Source organism: Mastigoproctus giganteus, chromosome 1, assembly GCF_048544385.1.
Source record: "Mastigoproctus giganteus isolate SK-2022 chromosome 1, ASM4854438v1, whole genome shotgun sequence".
NCBI lineage: Eukaryota > Metazoa > Arthropoda > Arachnida > Uropygi > Thelyphonidae > Mastigoproctus > Mastigoproctus giganteus.
This window is the reverse complement of record NC_143575.1, coordinates 199440251-199464726: the sequence shown is the minus strand read 5'-3', so window position 1 is coordinate 199464726 and position 24476 is coordinate 199440251. Positions and strand designations below refer to the sequence as shown.

Genomic DNA, 24476 nt, shown 5'->3' with positions numbered 1-24476 from the left:
GATTGCTTCTACAGGGATGGGATACACTTAAATAGAAAGGGTGCAAGAATTTTTGCTGATGCTGTCGAGGCAGTGTTAGGCGGGTCGGAAAACTGCTAGTTGGGGGGGATACAAGGACTAATAGATTAACAGTAGCCACTGGCAGAGGTGGAAGTGATTCTTGCACTACTTCTATTCAAATGAGCAGAAGTCTGAAAAACAAGATGCAGGATATTTCAGAGACTGCTGGGAGTCATTGCGTTACAAGTAAACACATGGGTTGTGTTAGGGTAGCTAAGAATAGAAACAGGTGCATGTATACCTGCGTGTACACCAATGCTTGGAGTTTGGTAAATAAATTTGATGAATTTGAGGTATTGCTCAAAACATCAAAGGCAGATATTGTTGGGATATCAGAGACGTGGTGTCACACAGATATAAGTAATGCGGAACTGGAATTTGGGGAATACAATGTATATAGAAAGGATAGACAGGACAGGAGGGGAGGAGGGGTTATGCTATTAATTAAGAAACACAAAGTCAAAGGAAGTGAAGCCAGTTGACATCGATGGACAGGGCAGTGTCGAGTCAGTTTGGTGTGACATAAGCATAGGGAAATCAAAATTGAGAGTAGGAGTGTGCTATAGGCCTAATGACTCTGATGAGTATAATAATATATTGTACAGGGAAATAGAGTGGGCCAGTAAATCAGAGAGTCTTATAATGGGGGATTTTAATTTCCCAGATATTGACTGGAATTTGTGGTTGGTCACTCGCACACTAGCAAGGCTTTTGTGGATTTATTGGATGATTGTTTTCTACATCAGCATGTTCGTGAGGCAACAAGAGGGAGCAATACTCTTGATCTGATTATCAGTAGTGATTCTTCATGCATTAAGAACCTGCAGATAAATGAACCACTAGGTGGCAGTGATCACAGTGTGTTGAAGTGGGATTTACTCAAGGAGGTAACTACCATCAGAGGTAAAGGGAAGGGTTTTTGCTTTCGTAAAGGCGACTATGATGGTCTGAGACAGTATTTAAATTCTATACAGTGGGACCAACTGATGATGTTACCAACAGCAAACTCAAAATGGGAAGCATTCAAGGAACTAATCTTGGTGGCTACCAGGCTTTACATACCGACTAAGAAATATTGTTCAAGGTTTAGGCCTAAATGGTTGTCAGATGGACTAATGAGACATGTGGCAGAGAAGAAAAATGCATGGGATACATACAAATTAATGGGTGACATGGAAGCCTATGATAGATATAAGTTGGTCTGTAACCAAGTCACAAAGGAGATTAGGCAGGCAAAGGCAGACTACGAAAAATCCTTGGCAAAGGATGCAAAGAAAAACAGAAAGGAGTTCTTTACATACTTGAACTCGAGAAGGAAAGGGATGAATCAGATTGGTCCACTGGATATTGATGGTTCAACAGTTGAGGATCCTGCTCAGGTGGCTAACAATCTAAACGAGTATTTTGCATCTACATTCACGCATGAGGAGTTATTCAGGAAGGAGAATGATGTAGGTAAAGTAAACATTGGCAGTGAGCTGGATGATTTTGTAATAACTGAGAGGAAAGTGGAGGAGAGATTGTTGAGGATAAACATAAAAAAGGCACCTGGGGTGGATGGGATCTATCCAGTTATATTAAAGGAGGCAGCAAAGGAAGTATGCAAACCCCTAGCCATAATTATGAGAGCTTCTTTGGACTCAGGGGAGGTACCCATAGACTGGAGATGTGCAAATGTAACCCCAATTCACAAAGGAGGATCAAAGGCTGACACAAGTAATTATAGACCTGTTAGTTTAACTTCTGTTCCAGGTAAATTAATGGAGGCACTGGTTAAAGAAGCACTGCAGGATCATCTAGACAAGAATTCAGTTATAGCTCAGACGCAGCATGGTTTTGTTAAGGGCAGGTCTTGCCTGACCAATTTGATTGGATACTATGATGTAGTCACAAAAGAACTGGATGCAGGGAATAACTTTGATATTATATATTTGGATCTTAGAAAGGCTTTTGATACTGTTGCACATGGTAGACTGCTGCACAAATTGGAGCAGTGTGGCATTGGAGGCAACTTGCTGCTATGGATAAGGGGATGGTTGAGTGGCAGAAGACAGAGAGTGGTAATCAATGGACACTGCTCAACGTGGACTAATGTTATTAGTGGAGTTCCTCAAGGTTCAGTGTTGGGTCCATTGTTGTTTTCGGTGTTTATGAATGATATTGATGATGGGATATCAAGTTTAATGTCTAAGTTTGCAGATGATACAAAGGTTGGCAGGGTCGTTCAGGACACTACTGACGCTATGCTGCTGCAACAGGATCTGGAAAGGTTGAACAGATGGGCTGAGAGGTGGCAAATGAAGTTTAACATTGACAAATGTAAAGTACTACATATGGGTAACAGTAACCCCAGAGCAATGTATCAACTCTGCGGTACTACACTGACAGTGGTGGAGAATGAAAAGGACCTGGGGGTAATTGTGCAGGCAGATATGAAGTTCTCTGAGCAGTGCAGACGAGCTGCAAGAGTAGCTCATGGTGTCTTGTCAATGATATACAGGAATTTTTCTAGCAGGGATAAGGAGGTGATTATTCCCTTGTATAAGGCAATGGTTAGGCCACATCTTGAGTACTGTATACAGGTCTGGAGGCCTCATTTCAAGAATGATGTAGAGCTGCTGGAACAGGTACAGAGAAGGGCAACAAGATTAGTAAATGGAACAAAGGGTTGCTCTTACGAAGAAAGGCTTAAGTTTTGCAAATTACAGAGTCTGGAGACTAGGCACCGGCAAGGTGATCTGATAGAGGTGTATAAGGCTTTGAATGGTTTGAGCATGCTCAATGCCAATGGGATTCTTCATCTTTCTCAGAATAATCACCTCAGAGGGCATAAATTCAAATTGAGGAAGGACGGATGTCGGATAGATGTGCGGAAATTTGCCTTTGGCCAGCGGGTGGTTGGTTGGTGGAACCGACTTCCATCAATTGTTGAAGTTGATAGCCTAAACAAATTTAAAGCTCAACTGGACAGGTATTTCGAACGAATGGAGGGGTGAAATGGGAGAGGGTTTTTTTTTTTTTTTTTGGCTGATGCTGAATAAGCTTGCTTTCTTGCATCATATGCCTCTACTAATGCTAATGCTAACTGTTTTTTGTAATTGGTTATCCAGTTTTCTCTCTGATCGCTCACTGATGGTGATGGTAGATGACTGTCTTCTAACTTCTCCATTAATGCTGGTGACCCCCAAGGTTCAGCTCTTTCCCCCACTCTTCTCCTCTTGTATATTAATGAAATTCTTCCATTGACCGGAAATCCTATCCATAGTGTAGCCGATGATAGCACATTGCATTCCACTTTCAAGTTTGAGAAACCTTGTCCTGCTCAATCAGCTTCAACTTCTCGAATATCGGCTGCCAATTTCTTAAATGCCTCCAGTGGGGCAAAGACAACTTAGTTGATTTCAGTCCTTCTAAAACTCAGTCTTGTCTTGTCTTATATCTCGCAAAAAGGATTCTTCTGCTCCTATGCTTATCTTTGGTGACACTCCGATTTCTAGGTAAAATGATATCTCTTTTGCGGATTACTCTGACTTCTAATCTCTTGGCACAAGCACATTACAAATATTGCGTCCTCTGCATCTAAAAAACTTGGTTTTCTCTTTCGCTCTCGGCTTTTCTTTTCTTACCAACAGCTGCTCACTCTGTACGAATCCCAAATCTGCCCTACCATGGAATATTGTTCCCACATCTGGGGCGGTGTCCCCAAAACTTCTAAGGCTTCTAGATTTCATTCAGAAGAGAGGCAGTTAGGTTAATGACTCATCCCTAAGAGTCTCTCCACTCGCTGTCTCATAGACGTACTGTTTCTGCTGCATGCCTTTTCTATAGATACTTCCATTGGCTACAATAATTCCCGCTCTCTTTTTCAAAACACTCCGAACACATGCCGTCACCAGCCAACATCCGTTTACTGTCCAATTTCAAACTCACACAACCAACTTCTCATCTTCCTCGTTTATTCATTCAGCTGCCATTTTCTGGAACAATCGTCCATATGTTTTTCCTGAAAATTACAGTCTACAGAAGTTCAAGTCTAATGTCAACAAATATTTTCTCTCGTCTTCTCAACCTCCAACCAAAGCACGGTACTAAGTACTATAGGTTCTAATACCTCTCGTGTTTGGGGTTTTCATAAAAAAAAAAAAAAAGAAGAAAAAAAAAAGAATTTTAAAATACGAATTTTTTTCCCGCTTTCGGTAAGCAGCACGACCGCCTGCAATTCCATACATACAGGTATCGGCGCTGGTTACCAGCAAGTATTGATATGTTTTATACGTATTTGATTTGTATACATGATGCCAAAGTCAACGAGGGCAATAAAGAATAATTTTTTGAAATAATTGGTTTTTGTGGGATACAGTAAACAAAAAACATTCTCATTGATTTCTTAAATCAAGTAGAGGGTGTGACATTTCTTACAGCAAGCTTATCTGCTTTGTTATTGTAACCTGACAAAATAAAATGTTGTACATGGCACTGAAGTCTACAAAGAATTATTTAATAAATGGGTGATATATATATATAAAGGCAAAATTAATCCTGATGAACATTATGATAAATTTTGCAGCCCTCTTTCTGAAACCGCATGGCTTTAGGCGCTGGCTGATCGTATTTAGTTATATACATAATAGTATACACGCTTTACTTATGTCTCTTTTGGTTACGTAATGCTTAAAATGTATAAAATTCATATTATCAATTTGACTTTTAATATGCATTTGTACGTTTGTTTGTTTATAGTGAATGGCATTAGTAATTCGCGTACTGATTTTCATATTATAAATTACTATTCTTTATAATTTATTACAATTAACAATTTAAAAAAATCAAATTATAAATTTATCAAAATACAGAAAAAAAATTAAATGCATATTCAATGTGATCACCATCCCAGTTCAGGTATGCCATTGATCGTATATCTTGTTCGTGACACGGCGCAGCATTTCCACAGGATTCCGGTTATTTCTTGAATTCTGGGTTTAAACTCGACAGTAGGGTGTTGGCGATTAATTGTACATCTTACCTGTTCAAACATCCTCGCAAAAAACGAAAATAAAAGAAAATCGTATGCCGTCAAATGACGCGTCTTGCTGGTCAAAGGATGCCCCCAATACTAGACACCACTTGATTCTGAAACAGCTGGTTGCACAGTTTCTTTAAAGCATTGTGGCGATATGAGAACTTTTGAAACCTTTCGATTAATCAGCTGCCCGCCATGTATAGCGGGCAGCTGATCAATATAATAGAGGGCAGCTGCCATCACAATTGTCGCATTTTCTTGTCGTAATGGAGTAAAGCACAGTTAGAATAGATCTGAATCGGAGATGCGTGATGCATTTCAATTTTTTATTAAACTTCGAGTTGAGTCCAAGATATTATTAGTTAATTTAGTAAAAAGTCAATTAGTTATTTTCACATCTTTTAATCATGAAAAATAAACTAAATTAATTTAAGAAAAAGTTGAACATGCTTTTTTTTTTTGCCTTAACTTTTTTTTCCTTGATGATGAAGCATTGAGTTAAGTGGTAACTACAATTGTTGCAGAATTTTATGAATTATATCTCTGCAAGTATTATCAGTGATATTAATTATAATCACCCAATATGTCTATTTTGATGCCTAACATGTAAATAATATCAGTTTTACGAAATGTCAATTTATTATTGTTAAGGTACTCAGGGCCAGTGCTAGGGGTGTGCAAGTGAGGCACTTGCCACAGGTGCTGCCTAAAATAGGCACTTCTAGTTGCAGCATATATATATATATGTGTGTTAATATATGTGAATTAGGTGCCATTACAAGGTATTGCCTCAGGTGCCACAAACACTAGTGCCAGCCCTGAACATACTGTTCTGTGTGACTATTGCAACTTTCCTGAATCTGTAATTATTTGGTATAATTATGTTCTTATTAAAATTGGATACCAATACAAGAATGAGTATCCTTTAAAAATAATTTCAAGTTATTAGGGGTGAGATGTTATTCTTTATGCTCCAGAAGATTTCCTTTTCACTGCATCGTGAGTATAGCAAGCATTAAAAAACAAATATGAAGATATATACTGAATAAGGAGAATAAAAAGAGAAAAATATTAGGGCATAATTTTCTCTAAAGCACCAGTATGCTGTAGCACCAGTATAAATCCTCCATTTCATATTAACAGGTGTATGGCATTGGGCAAATGCAATAGTTGAGGTAATAAATGCCATGGGATATTTGTATGCCGGTAGAGGAATAGGTCATTTGGGCAATTTGTTTTAAGATTTATACACCAAAACGCTTAAAAATAAAGTATATATTGGAATGAGGAATATAAAATTCATATTATCAGTTTGACTTTTAATATGCATTTTTTTTTTATTTTTTGCAGTTATTCTTAACTAATTCTAATAAAATTGATCTCTGTTGCTCTAATAAAATGCACTACATTTGTGCAAATTAGTTTGTTTCTGCAAGCATTTCAGCAGAGCTACCATCCCAATCAAAGCACACTGCTCACATAGTTATATATCCATAAGAGAAAACTTATGGTCATTGAGAAAACATAAGTCATTGCCAACAGTATTTTAGAAGTAAAAGGGTTAGTGAAGTAGGAAAAGAAAGTGAATGCAGGAGTAAATTTACTGTAGTATATTATGGAACTAATATACTACATATTATGGAAATAATATACTGCATAATATACTACATATATTATGTAGTATATTATAAATTTACTATTATGTAAATTTAATTATTGATAATCACAATTATTAGGATATAGTAAATACCCCAGGGGCTGCCATCTGGTGAGTATGGACTTGGCACACCCAGGGTCCTGAGCTGGATATCCATCATTCTTCTCTTTCTTGGTGATTCCTTTCTACTTTTCTCTCTCTCTCTCTCTCTCTCAGGGTAACTCAGAATTTTTTTTTTTTTTTTTTTTTTTGCCTGGTGCAGCATAAGCCTCGGGTTTCCTTGCACCATATGGCTATTAATATTAAAATAATAATAATGATATTTACTTATGATTGTATTTTAATATTTATTTACCATTATTTTTATGATAATCACCATTGTATTATTATTAAAATAATTAAAAATGCATGCTTATGAGCTATAAAATTTTTATTCAAAAAAAAATCATTAGCAGGAGTGTGAAAAAAATTTATTATTTTATTTTTTTGATAATTTAACTTTATTTACCAGTTGTTAAGCCAGATATACCTGTATACAGAAATTTCAACCTTTTAAAGAAGAAATACAGATGCAATCCTGAAAAAGTTAGTTACTTTATTTTGATTTAGATTAGGTATAACTAGAAAGTTGCAGTAATTGTATATAGTGAATTGGTGATTTTCCATTGCAAAAGCCACTCAGATAACTGGTTTCATAAGGGCTGGCAGTAATTGTAGACATAATCAAGGTCAAAAGGCTTGATAGCAGTGGTGTAGCTACCATATAGGCAGGCAAGGCCTCCAGGCCCGAGCCCTTTAGGGGCCTGGCATCTTTGGCTGTCTCGTGATTTTGCAGTTTTCATTAAGTAGAAGCCCGAACATGTTCTTTGCCTCCGGGCCTGAAAAAGGGTAGTTACGCTACTGCTTGATAGGGAACATTTGCTGTCCCCCAGTTCTGTTGAATTCTAGTCAGTTTAGAGGATACTTATTTGCTTTGTTGCCAGTCAAATGAAAGTCTAAAAGAGGGAAGAAAAAAAAAAGAGAGAGTGAAAGCGGGGGGGGGGGGTAGGAATTGGAAATCATCTTCTCTGATAATGTATTTAAGTTAATAGTCCAGGGTATAACTCATGCATTGTTCTAGACTAGAGATAGGCAGTACATCAACTGCAAGGCGCCTCCGTAGCCAGGTGGGAAGGAGCAGCAGTGCATAGCACACGCTTCTTGATTAGACCGGGGTTCGAGCCCGTCACCACCAAATACGGAGGATGCGGAAAGGTCAAGAAATGACCACCGCATATCCCCAGAGCAATATGGCCTTAGCTGCTAATGCTCCTAAAAAAAAAAAAAAAAAAATCAACTGCAATTGTGCTTAGAAGTGTACTTTTCAGAATACAGTAGAATGTAGATTATCCAGAATAATTTGAAAGGCTGATTTTTCTTCTTTTTTTATTAATGTTAGTATTTGAGACAAATGTTTATTATGCTACGAGAGTATTTCTGTTTTTTTTTTTTTTTTATGCTGCATATTTGGTGAAATGTGGGATTAGGACTGATGGGTTTTGTTGGAAACCAGGAGTGATAGTTTAGTCATTTGCTTTCGTGAACCCAGTTTTCCATGACATTATTTTGTCCTCTTCATTTCATGTTATGTTTAATTTAACTCCAGATTTGGTAAAAATAATATTGGCCTGAAACTGTGATTCATTATTTTTCTCAGGGTTTTTTTTTTTTTTTTTTTTTTTTGACCGTAAAATGTCAACGAAAAGAAACGTCACTGAAATGGGCAGAAAACTAGATAAACGCAATGTAATCAAATTAATGTTATTAAGGATTAAAGATTTTATTAAAGATTTCACAGCAAAAAAAAAAGTCACAACAAATGGAACAAAAAATGATTGAACATTATTTTAAAAAATTACTTTTTTTACACAATTTGCAGTAAAATACCTATCCAAATATACATACATATGTAAATATGCAAATTTTATGTATAAGCTATTATTTTTAATTAAATAGATTTGTTTTTTTCACACTATTTAAAGTAATTTAATTTTACCTTATGTTCTATTATCCGGAAAATTTTTATATCTGACACTAATTATTCCAGATAACTGATGCTCTACTGTAGTTGAAATAAATAGCTTCAAAGTTATCAATCAAGCATTCTTAATTTTCAACATTTGTTTTTTTGATCAGTAGTGAAACTACTAACCTTCTCATCTCTTGAAGGTTTTTACATAATTGTAAGCCAGCCATTGTAGTTTGTTTCTAACGTTCCTTACATTTCTATAATATTAAAAAAAGAAGCTTACTGTTATGTAAATTTAAATTTTTAAATGTTTCATTACTTTACTTCCACATATCTCAAGGTTTTGTTGAGTAATTGATACTTTAAATTTCATCCAATCAGCATATAAAATGAGTATCGAAGATCATGCCTTTTTTAAAATTTTGTAACATGGTTTGTAGAAGACCCATTCCTAGTAATTTTCAAATTGAAATCGAAAATGTGATTAGTTCTAAAACTTTGATAGTTCATTAAGGATATCCCTAGCTAGCTGCCATCTTAAAGGTATCAATTATTTAAGGAGAACTCATAAAAAATCTGCCTTTCTTCATTTAGACAAAATTGAATCTTCTGAATGATAATTCTCAAAAATAATGTATATGCTTCATGAACTAATAGAATATTTAAATTTCTTGTTTAATCTAGGAGAGGACCCCTTGCTTTATATGTGACAAATGTGGTAAGTACATTAGGTACATTTGTGTTTTTTTTTTTTTTTTTGAAATAATTCTAGTATTAGTTAGAACTAAATTGTATATTACTCATTGTTTTCAGTTCAATAATTTTAAACACTTCTTGCTTGATCAGTGGCTCATGGTTGTATTGCACAAATAACAGTCCGGGTTAAAAGTTTTAACCTGGTGATTGTGCAGTGCCTGACAGGTACTGCTCCAAAATATTGATTGCTCACTAATTGTTGGTTCACAGTAAATGGCTTTAACTGTCTGTGCCCTCTTAGGTATAGACATAGTTTCACTTTAGCAGCTTTAGAGATAAATCATTTGTTTACTTGGATTATACAGAAAGCACCTATGATTTCTTCATGATCATTTTGTTTCTATTCTCACATGAGACCTCCTGGATGCTACTCTGGACTTTGAAATTTAGCACCCGTAAATTTTATAAACTTGAAAATGGAACTAATTAATAGTATCGCTCACTTCCCATATATCAGTCATCATAAGTATATTATATTGATCTGAATAAAAGTGACATAGAAAACTAATTCCCCACTTTTTTTTTTGCTATTTTTGTCTCCAACACATTTTCAAGAGAACATTTAAGATTATCCTATCACAAACATTATGCTTCACTTGGAGCAATAAACAGACAGTTTTAAATATTTCCCTCTGTCATAAATTAGAAATACTTTGTAGCATTTCCAGTTTGGCTGTCAATTCAGCTGTCTTAGTATCAGTTTAAAGGCAATTTAAATTAAAGAATACCCTTTTGAAGACAAGCCATGTGACAACTGATGATGTTACCAACATTGAATTCTAAATGGGAAGCTTTCAGGAACTTAATTTTGGAGGATACTAGGCTTTTCATTCCAACTAAGAAATACTGTTCAGGGTTTAGACCTAAATGGATGTCAGATGAACTAATGAGGCTTGTGGCAGAGAAGAAAATGTATGGGATGCATATAAAGTATCAGGTGACACAGAAGCCTATGGCAGATATAAACTAGTCTGTAATCAAGTCCCAAGGAGGTTAGGAACTGAATGCCAAAAATAATTTTGATATCATATACTTGGATTTCAGGAAAGCTTTTGATATTGTTGCACATGGAAGACTGCTGTACAAATTGGAGAGGTATGGCATTAAGGGTAAGTTGCTACAATGGATAAAGGGATGGTTGAGTGGGAGACAACAGAGTGGTAATCAACGGACGATGCTCTTCGTGGACAAATGTTATTAGTGTAGTTCCCCAGAGTTCAGTGTTGGGTCCATTGTTGTTTTGTATATTTGTCAGTGATATTGATGGAGGTATATCAGGTTTAATGTCCAAGTTTGCAGATGATACAAAGGTTGGCAGGGTTGTTAATGACGGTAAAGACAGTCTGCTTCTCCAATTGGATCTAGATAAGTTGGGCAAATGGGCTGAGAAGTGGCAACTGAAGCTTAACATTGACAAATGCAAAGTACTGCATATAGGTAGCAATAACTGAAGAGAAACCTACCAACTGTGTGGTACTACACTCAGGGAAGTGGAAAGTGAAAAAGACCTGGGGGTAATTGTGCGGTCAAATATGAAATTCGCTGAGCAGTGCAGACGGGCTGCCAGTGCAGGTCATGGAGTCTTGTCAATGATATATAGGAATTTTGCTAGCAGGGACAGAGATGTGATTATCCCATTATACAAGGCAATGGTCAGGCTACACTTAGAGTACTGTGTACAGGTCTGGAGGCCTCATTTTAGGAAGGATGTAGAGTTGCTAGAATGAGTACAAAGAAGGGCAACAAGATTGGTGAGAGGAACAAAGGGGCTCTTACAAAGAAAATTTCAAGTTCTGCAAATTGCAGCACCTGGAGAATAGGCACCTGCGAGGTGATCTGATTGAGGTGTATAAGCCTTGAATCGGTTGAACAAGCTGAATGCTGATTGGATTCTTCCTCTTGCTCAGACTAAGAACCTGAGGGGGCACAGATTCAAATTGAGGAAAGACAGTTTTAGAATAGATGTGCAGAAATTTGCCTTTATCCAGCGGATAGTTGATTGATGAAACAGACTTCCATCTTTTGTTGTGGAAGTTGATAGCCTAAATAAATTTAAGGTTGAACTAGACAGGCATTTGGAACAAATGGAGGGGAAAAATGGGCGGGTTTTTTTTTTTGGCTGATACTGCATAAGCTTGCTTTCTTGCATTGTATGCCTCTTCTAATGCTAATCGATTTGGATTGAAGAGAATTCGTTTTATAATTATTTATTTTATTTTCTTTTTGACAGGCCTATCTGTTAACTAATTTCTAATATTAAGTATTCCATACTATTAGATTTTTGAAGGTAAAAGTGACTTTATTTCTGCCTTAAATTTTTTTTTATTTTTTTCTGTCTCTAGCAAGTGTGAAAATGCTGTGCCTAACTATAATAAAATCAGTACATTAAAGTCAAATAGAAATATATAAAAATATGATGACACATCTCTGCAAAATGGTATCATAATGCACAAGGCTATTTTATAGTACAAAAAAAAATAAATAAATAAATAAATATTTAAAAAAATAAAGACTCAAATGTGTATATATAATAAATGAAGCTACTTTCAAATTGTGTTAATTCATACAGATCAAGACAAAAAAATAAAAAATAAAACACACAACTTCTATGCTAAACCAAAGAATTGGTATATATTCCAAGAAAAACTAATAAAAACCAAAAAACATTTTTCCAGGGGGGGAAAAAAAAGCTTGGACACCTGTCATGTACCACACACCTGTTTTTAGGTTGCATTAGCATATATGCACAGAGCATCTGCTGTCTTCAACATATACATCTGTCCTCATCTAACAGCATGACTCCTAGTGAATTTCATAAAATGATTTTATGAAAATTTTATCTGTTCTTTCAGAAAGGTTTATCAAGACATCTCAAATTACATTAAAATCATATGAATAGAATCTAGTAATTATTATCCTTATGCATATAATAATTCTCCTTACAGTGAATGCATTTTCATGAAATTTTTGCATTTAGCTTGTTTAGAAAGTTTGTTAAGACATCCAAAGTTTTATTAAAATTGGGCCAATAGAAATCTGGCAGTTATTTCTTTGTCTGTCCCACCACATGTAATTAATCAGCTCTTAATGGATGAATTTTGATGAAATTTAATATTTGGCAGTTCTAGAATGATTTATCAGGCATTCTCAAATTCATTAAAATCTGACCAATAGACATCCAGGAATTATTTTTCCCATAAATAACATAAGTTATCTATATCACAGCTGAAACACTAGATATTATGTTTGCTGCACTGATTGTGATTGGAGGAATAAATGAGCAATATGGCAAGTGCAAAAAATGAAATGTTCTAAGTTTGTGTGTATCTGTTTTTTTTTGCTTGTGTTTGTTTTATATATATATATATATATATATATATATATAAAAACTTTTTTTTTTAATTATTATAATTTAGTAACACACCTAAAATATAATGTACTGTGCACATTATATTTACTAACTTATTAACTAACTCATTTTTAGTATCAGCAGCGGGGTGCAAAATCTCCCCCTATCATAAATTTTGTTCTACTTGGCACCTTCTTTCCAATTTCCCAATGAATCCATTTTTTACCCTTAACATCTGAAGATATTTCAATAATGACATATGGTAATTTTTTTTTTTTTAGTTTATGCTTAGCAAGTTATTGCTTGATAAAAGCCCATAATGTGAAAGTTCTGCAATAAAATAACATACTGGTAAAATGTTTTTTAAAATAATGGACTTTAAATAAAAATAAAAGTTAGTTTCTTATCTAGTGGCTTACAGGCTCTCATATACAATAAATTATTTTTCCATAATTTTCTTAACTGGAATTAGTGGAATGAAAACTATAAAAAAAAATAACATTCAAACAAACAATTTTATCCTTTTTCTCCCCCCCCCCTCACTTCAAAACCTGGCTATCCAACTGAGTATTAGTAGTGGCTAATGGTCCAAGGAAATTTTGAGTGAAGAGCCATTTTTGATCTAATCAAAAAAAAAAAAAAAAAAAAAAAACCGAAAGAATCTGAAGATCCTCAGCTTGAACTGAGGCTCTTCAGATTCTTTGGGTGTGGAAGTTTTTTAAGAAATGGAATAGTGGGATGGTGTTTTATTGAAAAAATATATTTTTTGAAATATTTATTAATACAGTACTGAAAAAACGTAACAAACATCCAGTTAGATACAAATTAATGTGACTTTTGCTGCTGAACTTCTTGAGCGAGTCTCTCAACATCCGGTAAGTGTGCTGTAATTTTCATCTTTAAACGTACTGTGAAAGACTTGCATTGTTCAGATGGTTTATTGATTTATTTTTAATGCTCACAGAAATACATTGCTTGTTGTACATACTGTTTAAAGTTATAGAGCTGCAGGTTGTCGATTCCTGTTATAGAGCATCAATCAAAAAAGGGGGGGGGAAACCAAACATATGCACACAATTTCTCACATCAGTTGACTATCTCCTGATAATACAATTTACTGAACAACTTCCTTGGTACAGTTACCCTTTTGTGTCTCTAACTATTCTTATTGCTCTTTATTTTTGCATCCATTCCAACAGATCCACATCCTTCCTAAAAAAGCTTTGACTTGTATACAGTACTCAAAACACATCCTAACCATTGCCTTATACAGTCAGTGCTGCTGGAAAATGTCCTGTATATCATTGACAGAACCTCATAAGCTGGCCTAACAGCCTGTCTGCACTGTCTAAGAACATCATATCAGACTGTAGAACCTCTAGATCTCTTCATTCTCCACCACCCTGAGTTTGGCATCTAATCATGTGGTATGCTATTCTGGCATTACTGCTACCCAAGCCCTCATGGATAGCACAGGTGGTAGGATCGGCGTCTTCCCCACACCAGGTGGAAAAGACCTGAGTTAGTGGGTCTCAGGCAAGGGTAGTGTGGTTTTTTTTCCGGAAACTCAGGTTGTTTGTCCAGAAAAGCATGCCACCCTCGCTTGAGACTGACTAACTTGGCCACATTGTGAGAACACACAATTTACACTTACATGCAATAACTGCTAACCAAGTGGAGTACCTTGCATTCTTGGTGCTGAACCGCTATTGCCACTTTAGTCCATCTGCCTAATTTCTGTAGATACAGTAACATACCTTGATTCCTGTAATTAATCACCCTGCCAGTATTAGTATCATCAGCAAACTTCAAGATTTAAACTTGATATGCCTTCATCAGTGAATATTGAAAACAATAAGGGGTCCAGTATTTTCTTTTTTTTTTAATTTTTTAAAAATAATTTTAAAATTATTTTATTAAGGTTGAACCACTACATACAATAGATTCATCAAGTGATGAAAACAGATGTAGCTAATTCTTTTTTTTTTTTTTTTAGAACAATTTTTATGCATATAAAATAACAAGCAAAAATAAAAAAACTAATGCAGTTATTTCATTCTGTATTGTCACCTTTCAACAGTAAAAAGAATCACTTTTAAATGCTCTAACACATCTCAGAAGTAGCTTGGGATGTAATGTTGCTATACTGAGTGTGGAACATTTCCTTGATATACAAAGTTGACCCTTGCGAGTAGTACAGTGGATATAATTGCTGTCATCCCCACACTGAGTGGAAAATGCTCAGATCCTATCAGTAATGTAAAGAATTTTTACAAGGTTTTTTTAATACATCTCAGTTTGTTGTTTGTTATTTGGTTTTTAGGAGCATTAGCAACTAAGGCCATATTGCTCCTGGATATGCGGTGGTCATTCCCTGACCTTTCCGCATCCTCCGTATTTGGAGTTGACGGGCTCCAACCCTGGTCTAATCAAGAAGCGTGTGCTACGCACTGCTCCTTCCCACCTGGCTATGGAGGCACCCTATACAGAGTTGAAAGAGAATGAATCATAGTACTTTTATGGACATGCCAACAAAGGGGTTGTATAAGCCTTGCCTCCATATAATTTTGTCGAAGGCTGTGTCATTAAAACAAACCCCTGGCCTGATTGGTATTAAGGGCAGTATTGCAATGTATCAATTCATATTATTATTGCAATAAAAATTTCCAAAATGTCCCCAACTATGGAAAGAAGAATAATTATTGATAGTATCATTTCTATTTGATATAGAAATGAGACATATCAGTGTGAAGGTGCAACAGCTAATCAAGCAAAAAAAGAAAAAAGTGGAAATTATACTTTTTTTTTTTTTTTAGCATAACCTTTGCTACAGAAGATTTGTTGTCTTCTTTTGTTTATGAAATGAGAATGACAACAAATATTCTGTAGCAAGTAGGTGGAGACTGTACTAAAAAAAAAAGAAAATTGGAGATTGTTGGGTTAAGCTCAGTTCTTTAAAGAACAAGGCCAATACTTTATTTCTAGGTTTGTATTACTTAATTTAACTATTACGGGTAAGTGATATTTATTAATATTCTGTCTTATAACTTAATATTACAGGCATCAGAAACTTTGTTTCGTATGGCATTAGCACGAGGAAAGGTGAAGACAGTTCGTCATGGTGAGGTAAGAAATATATTTTTGCAATTACTCAGTTTTATATGAAAGGTGTCCCCCTCACAAAAAAAAAAAACTCCTGCAAAAATTTCTTAAACTTTAAGTCTCACTGCATATACATGTATACTGCCCTACCATTAATATCCAGACACCTGCATCTCTACACACAACCTGAATTTACAGGAAACTAATGTGTGCTAAAACCTTTATAAGAGCCTCTAGTCTCTGTGGAACACATTTTTGTAAATGTCTTTTGATATTTTCTGCCATTTGGCCTCCAAAGTGGCAATCACTTCAGCTGGTTTTTTTTTTTTTTTTTGTTTTGGGAGGTCTCTCCTTAAATGCACCTGATGATCTAATTCATCCCTCTATAGGACGTTCTCTGTAGGATCGAGGGCACAGCTCTGGGCTGTCCAACTTTTAGACATTAGTGTTCTCAAACTGGTCTGTCACAATGTAAGCAGTATGACATGGAGCATTATCCTGCTGATATGGGCCTTCTCTGACATGCTGCTACAGCTTAAGTAATGCATTATTGTCCATGATGTCTAGATAGACCTTGGCACTCATGGTTTTATTCAAAGAAACCAATGGTAACAGGCCAAACCATGTCCCAGCCCATCATGATGCCTCCATCAAACTTCATTGTCAGGATAATCGTCTGGCAGATAGTTTTCTCTGGGCATCTGCCATACCCAGACATGATTGTCAGACTTGTAGATCATGTACCATACTTGTCATTCCAAGCACAGCTTTCCATTGGTCTACAGTTTGAGAACAGCAGGCCTTACACCAAGCTAAATAGCATCTGGAATTAGTCAAGATGATTGGTGACTTGTGATGTGGCAACCATTCATGCAACTTCCTGCACACTGTATTGGTGCTAATGTATGTCTCACTGAGGGTCTGTGAGTGTGTGCTGTGACATCAGCATGTATTCTGAGCAGGGGCTCTCCTGTCTTGTTCTGTCAGCTTCAGAGGTCTTCTGGATCATTCTGTTGAAGTTTTGGCACCAATCTGCATCCATTTGCAGATCATTTCAGCAATCTAGTTATCTTCAGTGCTGTAGAAACATCACACATACAAGTGCTCATGTGGACAGAGACCCCCTTACAATAATTTGTACCATCCTGGAAGTTTAACTCTGATCATGGCATCTTGTATTCACAGTCACACTACTGTCTCCCTGAAGTCCTTTAAGCATATTTATAGTTGTCTGACATGTGCTTAATTTAGGACCACCTATCAACAGATGGATGTCTGGATATTAATGGTAGGGCTGTGTAAAAAGTACTACAGAAAAATCTTATAATTCAATATTAGATAGTTGCTTAATAACACCAATCAGTGTATCAGATAATCTGTATTTAATAATTAATTAATTAGTCTCCTTCCCAGAAAAAAAGTCTCATTATATTGTGGTTTTGTTATCACTCATTTGGAGACCAGAAGTGTGCAAGTCCTATCAGGTACTGGAGGAATTCTTGAAAAGATCTCTTCAGGGTTTTCAGCCCACATAACATTTAGATCAGTTTGATTACACTTGTACAGACATAATACATGATAAAACTATATGCACTAGAGTACCATAAGAATTCTTGATCTGTGTCCTGAGTAGCTGATGTACTTAAAATTCCCAAGGACAAAAATCCACCCAGCAAAGTGTCTTTGCTTAATTTTTAACATTTGAAATGTTGTTAACTTTTAATTCAAGTGCAGTATAGGATGGGACAACCAACAATCGGTCACCAAAAGGAATTTTACTACTGGTTTTTTCAGTGATGGTATTTTTATTTATTTTTTTTTTTTTTTTTTTTTTTTAGCACAACTAGTTAAATTTTACCCAAAAAAACATTTGTGTTAAAGAAAAAAGCAAGTTGTCGTCAATTTGAGCATATATTGCAAGTTTGTTTTGTAATGTGGTTGGTATATAATAAAAACTATAATTATACATTACCATATATAATTATAGTTATTAATAAATAATAATACAATATACATGGTAAAACACAATTTTTAAAAAATGTGGTATATGATATAAATTTTAATTAGTTCCCTATAATAACTGACTTCTGCTCCACCCCATATTAGTTCTGCTTACCACTTACTCCTTCAACATGCATGGCATACTGTTTCCATCCATCCTTTCCATGCAGGATTTTCAATGTTCCCGCTCTAATTTTTATAATCTATAGAGGATGCTTATAGCAGATAATTCTCAGGCCTTTTTCATTTTCCACTATACTGAGTGTAGTACCACATAGCTGGTACCACATGCAAGATACTACCCATATGCAGTATCTTGCATTTTTCAATGTTAAACTTCAACTGCCATTTCTCAGCCCATCTGCCTAATTTGTCTAGCTCTTGTTGCAGTAACATACCTGCAAAATAGACGTTAAGTCTGATATACCTTCATCAATATTATTAATAAATATAAAAACAAGAATGGGCCCAACACTGAACCCTGGGGACTTCTTAATAACTTAGTCCAAGAAGAGCAGTGTTCATTGATAACCACTTTGTCTTCTCTCACCGTTTATCCATAGCAGCAACTTGCCCTTAATGCCACACTTCTCCAGTTTGTATAGCAGTCTTTTAAGTGCAAGAGTATCAAAAGCTTTTCTGAAATTGAAGTATGTGATGTCAATTTTTTGTTACTGTGTTATAGTATCTAGTAAGATTGACGAGAAGATATCTTTCAAATTGTATTCAGTTTTTGCAACCTGTAACATGATATTATGATTAGCTTTTGTTTTTATAAGCTAATCCCCAAGTTGAGCTGCTTGAAGTGTTTTGCTAATGTTTGGAACTTTAGGTTTCTAAGTGTTCTTCAGGTTCTTCTTTGTCTTTATCTCCATTTTGCTTTATCATTTATTCACTTCAATACTACTTACTTCAATACTTTGTTACCACTGTTAGCATTAGTAGAGGCATATGATGCAAGTTTATGCAGCATCAGCCAAAAAAAAAAAAAAAAAAACTTCACCCCTCCATTCATTCAAGATACCTGTCCAGCTGAGCCTTAAATTTATTTAGGCTATCAACTTCCACAACAAGGGATGGAAGTCTGTTCCACCATCCAACTACCCGCTGGCTAAAGGCAAATTTCCATACATCTATCCTACATCCGTCTTTCCTCAATTTGAATTTATGTCCTCAGGTGATTATTCTAAGCAAGAGGCAGAATCCCATCAGCATTGAGCATGCTCAAACCATTCAAGGTTTTATACACCTCTATCAGATCACCTCTCCGATGCCTAGTCTCTAGACACTGTAATTTGCAAAACTTAAGCCTTTCTTCGTAAGAGCAACCCTTTGTTCCATTCACTAATCTTGTTGCCCTTCTCTGTACTCGTTCCAGCAGCTCTGCATCCTTCTTGAAACGAGGCCTCCAAACCTGTATACAGTACTCAAGGTGTGGCCTGACCATTGCCTTATACAAGGGAATAATCACCTCCTTATCCCTGCTAGAAAAATTCCTGTATATCATTGATAAGACACCATGAGCTACTCTTGCAGCCCGTCTGCACTGCTCAGAGAACTTCATATCTGCCTGCACAATTACCCCAAGGTCCTTTTCATTCTCTACCACTGTCAGTGTAGTACCACAGAGTTGATACGTTTCTCTGGGGTTGCTGTTTTCCATATGTAGTACTTTACATTTGTCAATGTTAAACTTTATTTGCTACCTCTCAGCCCATCTCAACCTTTCCAGATCCTGTTGCAACAGCATAGTGTCAGTAGTGTCCTTAACAACCCTGCCAACCTTTGTATCGTCTGCAAACTTGGACATTAAGCTTGATATACCATCATCAATATTATTTATAAATACAGAAAACAATAATGGACCCAACACTGATCCCTGAGGAACTCCACTAATAACATTAGTCCACGATGAGCAGTGTCCATTGATTACCACTCTGTCTTCTCCCCCTCAACCACCCCTTTATCCATAGCAGCAATTTGCCTCCAATGCCACACTGCTCCAATTTGTGCAGCAGTCTTCCATGTGGGACAGTATCAAAAGCCTTTCTAAGATCCAAGTATATAATATCAAAGTTATTCCCTGCATCCAATTCTTTTGTGACTCCATAGTATCCAATCGAATTGGTCAGGCAAGACTTCCCCTTAACAAAACCATGCTGTGTCCAAACTACAACTGAAATCTTGTCTAGATGATCCTGCAGTGCTTCTTTAGCCAGTGCCTCCATTAATTTTCCTGGAACAGAAGTTAAACTCACAGGTTTGACTTGTGTCAGCCTTTGATCCTCCTTTGTGTATTTGGGTCACATTTATACATCTCCAGTCTATGGGTACCTCCCCTGAGTCCAAGGAAGCTCTCATAATTATGGCTAAGGGTTTGCTTACTTCCTTTGCTGTCTCCTTTAATATAACTGGATAGATCCCATCCACCCCAGGTGTCTTTCTTGTGTTTATCTTCAACAATTTCTCCTCCACTCTACTCTCAGTTATTACAAGATTATCTAGCTTACTGCCAGAGTTGAATACACCTCTGGCATTCCCCTCATTGAATAACTCGTCATGTGTGAATGTAGATGCAAAATACTCGTTTAGTTTGTTTGCTACCTCTGCAGGATCATCTACAGTTGAACCATCGATATCAAGTGGACCAATCTGATTCATCCCCCTTCCTTCTAGAGTTTACATAAGTAAAGAACTCTTTGCTGTTTTTCTTTACATCCCTTGCCAAAGATTTCTCGTAATCTGCCTTCACCTGCCTAACCTCCTTTGTAACTTGGTTACAGATCAACTTATATCTATCATAGGCTTCTCTGTCACGTGTTAATTTATATGTATCCCATGCATTTTTATTTTCTGCCATATGTCTCATTAGTTCATCTGACATTCATTTAGGCATTCCCCTTGAACAATATTTCTTAGTTGGTATGTAAAGCCTAGTAGCTTCCAAGATAAGTTCTTTGAATGCTTCCCATTTTGAATTTGCTGTTGGTAACATCATCAGTTGGTCCCACTGTATAGAATTTAAATACTGTCTCAGACCATCGTAGTCGCCTTTACGAAAGCAATAACCCTTCCCTTTACCCCTAACGGTAGTTACCTCTTTGAGTAAATCCCACTTCAGCACACTGTGATCACTGCCACCTAGTGGTTCCTCTAAGTGCAGATTCTTAATGCATGAAGTAATCACTACTGATAATCAAATCAAGAGTATTACTCCCTCTAGTTGCCTCCCAAACATGCTGATGTAGAAAACAATCATCCAATAAATCCACAAAAGCTTTGTTAGTGTGTGAGTGACCAACCCACAAATTCCAGTCAATATCTGGGAAATTAAAATCTCCCATTATAAGACTCTCTGATTTACTGGCCCACTCTATTTTCTTGTATAGTTCCTTATTATACACATCAGAGTCATTAGGCCTATAGCACACTCCTGCTCTCAATTTTGATCTCCCAATGCTTATGTCACACCAAACTGACTTGACACTGCACTGTCCAGCAATGTCGACTGGCTTCACTTCCTTGGATTTTGTGTTTCTTAACTAATAGCATAACCCCTCCTCCCTTTCTATCCTTTCTGTAGACATTGTACTCCCCAAATTCCAGTATTGCATTCCTTATATCTGTGTGACACCACGTCTCTGATATCCCAACAATATCCACCTGTGATGCTTCGAGCAATACCTCAAATTCATCAAATTTATTTACCAAACTCCTGGCATTGGTGTACACGCAAGTATACATGCACCTGTTTTTTTTCTAAGCTACCCTAACACAACCCATGTGTTTACTTGTACTGCAATGGCTCCCAGCAGTCTGAAATATCCTGCATCTTGTTTTCCAGGCTTCTGTTCATTCCAATAGAAGCAGTGCAAGAATCACTTTCGCCTCTGCTAGTGGCTACTGTTAATCTATTAGTCCTTGTATCCCCCCCCCAAGCTAGCAGTTTTCCGACTCACCTACACTGCCTTGATAGCATCAGCAAATATTCTTGCACCCTTTCTATTTAAGTGTATCCCATCCCTGTAGAAGCAGTCCCTTCTGTTAACAAGTACAGACCAGGCTGAAAAAAAAATTCTACCCCTCGAGCCTTGCACGATCTTTCCAGGGCCGAAGTGATCGACAAGTGTCATCATATACTCCCTCCTGTCGTGTCTGGGCAGAATTGCAGACACTTTCAAATTCAACCCTAATTCACAGCTTTTTTTTCAACAGTGACCTGTACTTGTTAAGTACTCTTATCCATTAAAGTTTTGAAAAGTGATTATGCCATCATCAGCTGTGGCATAAACACCTAAATCTAACTTATTTAAATCTGTGTGATTTGTTTTGCAAATTCATTCTGATAGTCTTCCTTATTAGTATCAGTTTCAACAAAATCAGTCCTAGGAGTTTTTGTGATAAATGCTGCATGATAAAAAGCATTACAGATGATCTCCTTTGGTACTCTTTTTCATGCCTTTTCTTCTGTATTCAGTTATGTTGTGTTGCCTTTCTGGTTTTCAAGGAAATCAATCATTTTAATCAAAGTTCATTTTTGAAAATGGATTTGAAACTTCTTATTACTGCTTGGTTGATAGGTTGGAAGACTTAGCATTTGCTAGAAGAAACACAAATTTTATATATATATATTTTTTTTTTATCTTGCTTTTGCCCACTTTGGGTATCACAGTTATCCTTTGTTGCCTGTTCAACATAGTGCTTTATTGCACTATGTTGAACAGGCAACTTTAATGTTTTTGAAACAGTATGGATTTTTAAATTATCTTATCTCAAATGTTTCTATTTTATCTGTGCCATTCAATTTAGTATACATGAAGGCTGTAATACAATTTCTTAATAATTTACCACCTACATACTTTTCACCCTTGAATTTTGATGTTCTGTTAGGAGTTAATTTTAAAAAAAAAGAGCCCATCTGAGTCATTAAAAGTGTCTTTGTCAGCATATCCTTCACTTAATTTGGGCCATCATTTCCTAAAATAAAGCTTCCAAATTTAACCACTGCAGAACAGTTTTATGTTCATGTCTTTTTTTTCTTCACCTTTTAACTTTTCAAAAATGTATGTTGTGATGTAACTTAAATCAATCTAAAACCAGTAACATGGTTTTCAGTTCCAATAATTTTGCAAAATGGGTTTTAATCAGTAAACATGGACTACTTCCTGGATATTTTCACTCCTTTGCTTTTTTTTAAACCACTTTAAAAGTACCTCATCAACATCAGAATGCCAATGATTATGTATATATTGTATTTTGTTTTGCTACAATTGTTTTCAGACTAATTTTTTTTTTGCATTTTGAATTCCAAATTGCATGCACTGTTTAGTCTGATAATTAAATCGCACACATCATCATCATCAGCCGTTTTCAATCCACTGCAGGATGGCCTCTCCAGCAACGTTCCAGTTCCTTCTTCGTGGCTTATGACCACAATGTCATCTGCAAATCGTAAATGGTTTAGGTACTCTCCGTTCACATTGACTCCTTTCTGCGACCAGTCTAATCTTCTGAAAACTTCCTCAAGGGCAGCAGTAAACAGCTTTGGAGATATCGTGTCTCCTTGTCGAACTCCTTTCTCGATTTTAAATTTCCTACTGTCTTTGTCTAGTCTAATAAAGGAGGTAGCACTCTCATATTTTCTTCAAAATCATAATATGTGGCATATCTATGCCTTGTCTTTCTAGTGCCCGAAACATTGCCTTATGCTGTATGGAGTCAATCACACACAATAACATATTTATTCCCATTTTCTATTTCTTTAGTAACTTTTGTTTTATCCTCAACACTTATATTTTCACTTGTTCTCCAGTATAAAATATAAAAACCACAATTTCATCTTTGCAACAGAATGAATCCAATTGATTGGAATTAAAAGCAAAAAACAATGTTCTCAAGCAGAGGATAACTACATGTGCAGTTGAAACTAAATGCTCACAAAAAGTACTTCTATTTCTTCTAGAAAACACACTTCTGTATCGAAACATTGTTTACAGAGAAACCAATTTACAATATAATATTAAACAGACAATAAGGAATGGCTCAGTTATATAATCAAAGCCTGCCATATATAACATCGCATATAAAACTAATATGGCAATGTCACATCACCTATGCTTGTGGGGTTAACTACATAAGAGAGTTGTGTATGCTTACTGCTTCATCTACAGTGCAGTGTAATAAAATGTTGCAATGTAAACTTTTAAAAGAGAGCAGAAATAATTGAATTAAAAGTAGACAGTGGTTCTTATGCAGAATTTACTGTAATGCACACTACTATGCAAAAGGTGATTGTAAAAAAGTGAATCAAAAAAAGTAAAGTAAATCAACTTATATGGCAAATGCATATTGCTGGTCAGTTTGCTGGAAATTATGTTATAGTTGAGTTATGCAACTTTGAAATGACATTGTAGCCAAGGTGTAAAATGGCACAATTTACATGAGATTTTTCTTATCTGATTGATTAATTATGGATACTTGATCAATTAACCAGTCTACCCAGGTTCTTGAGAATACTTGTGAA

At 35.9% G+C, this 24476-nt stretch overlaps 1 protein-coding gene across 1 annotated transcript in view; it reads left to right on the top strand.

Annotated features, from left to right (window-relative positions):
* Nucleotides 1–24476, top strand: part of LOC150091443 (transmembrane protein 135-like) — a 190440-nt gene that overhangs the window by 99421 nt on the left and 66543 nt on the right. The window contains exons 4-5 of the mRNA XM_090383962.1: nucleotides 9430–9463; nucleotides 15911–15976. Coding sequence (XP_090240088.1) covers nucleotides 9430–9463; nucleotides 15911–15976 — 100 coding nt within the window. The remainder of the gene's footprint in view (nucleotides 1–9429; nucleotides 9464–15910; nucleotides 15977–24476) is intronic.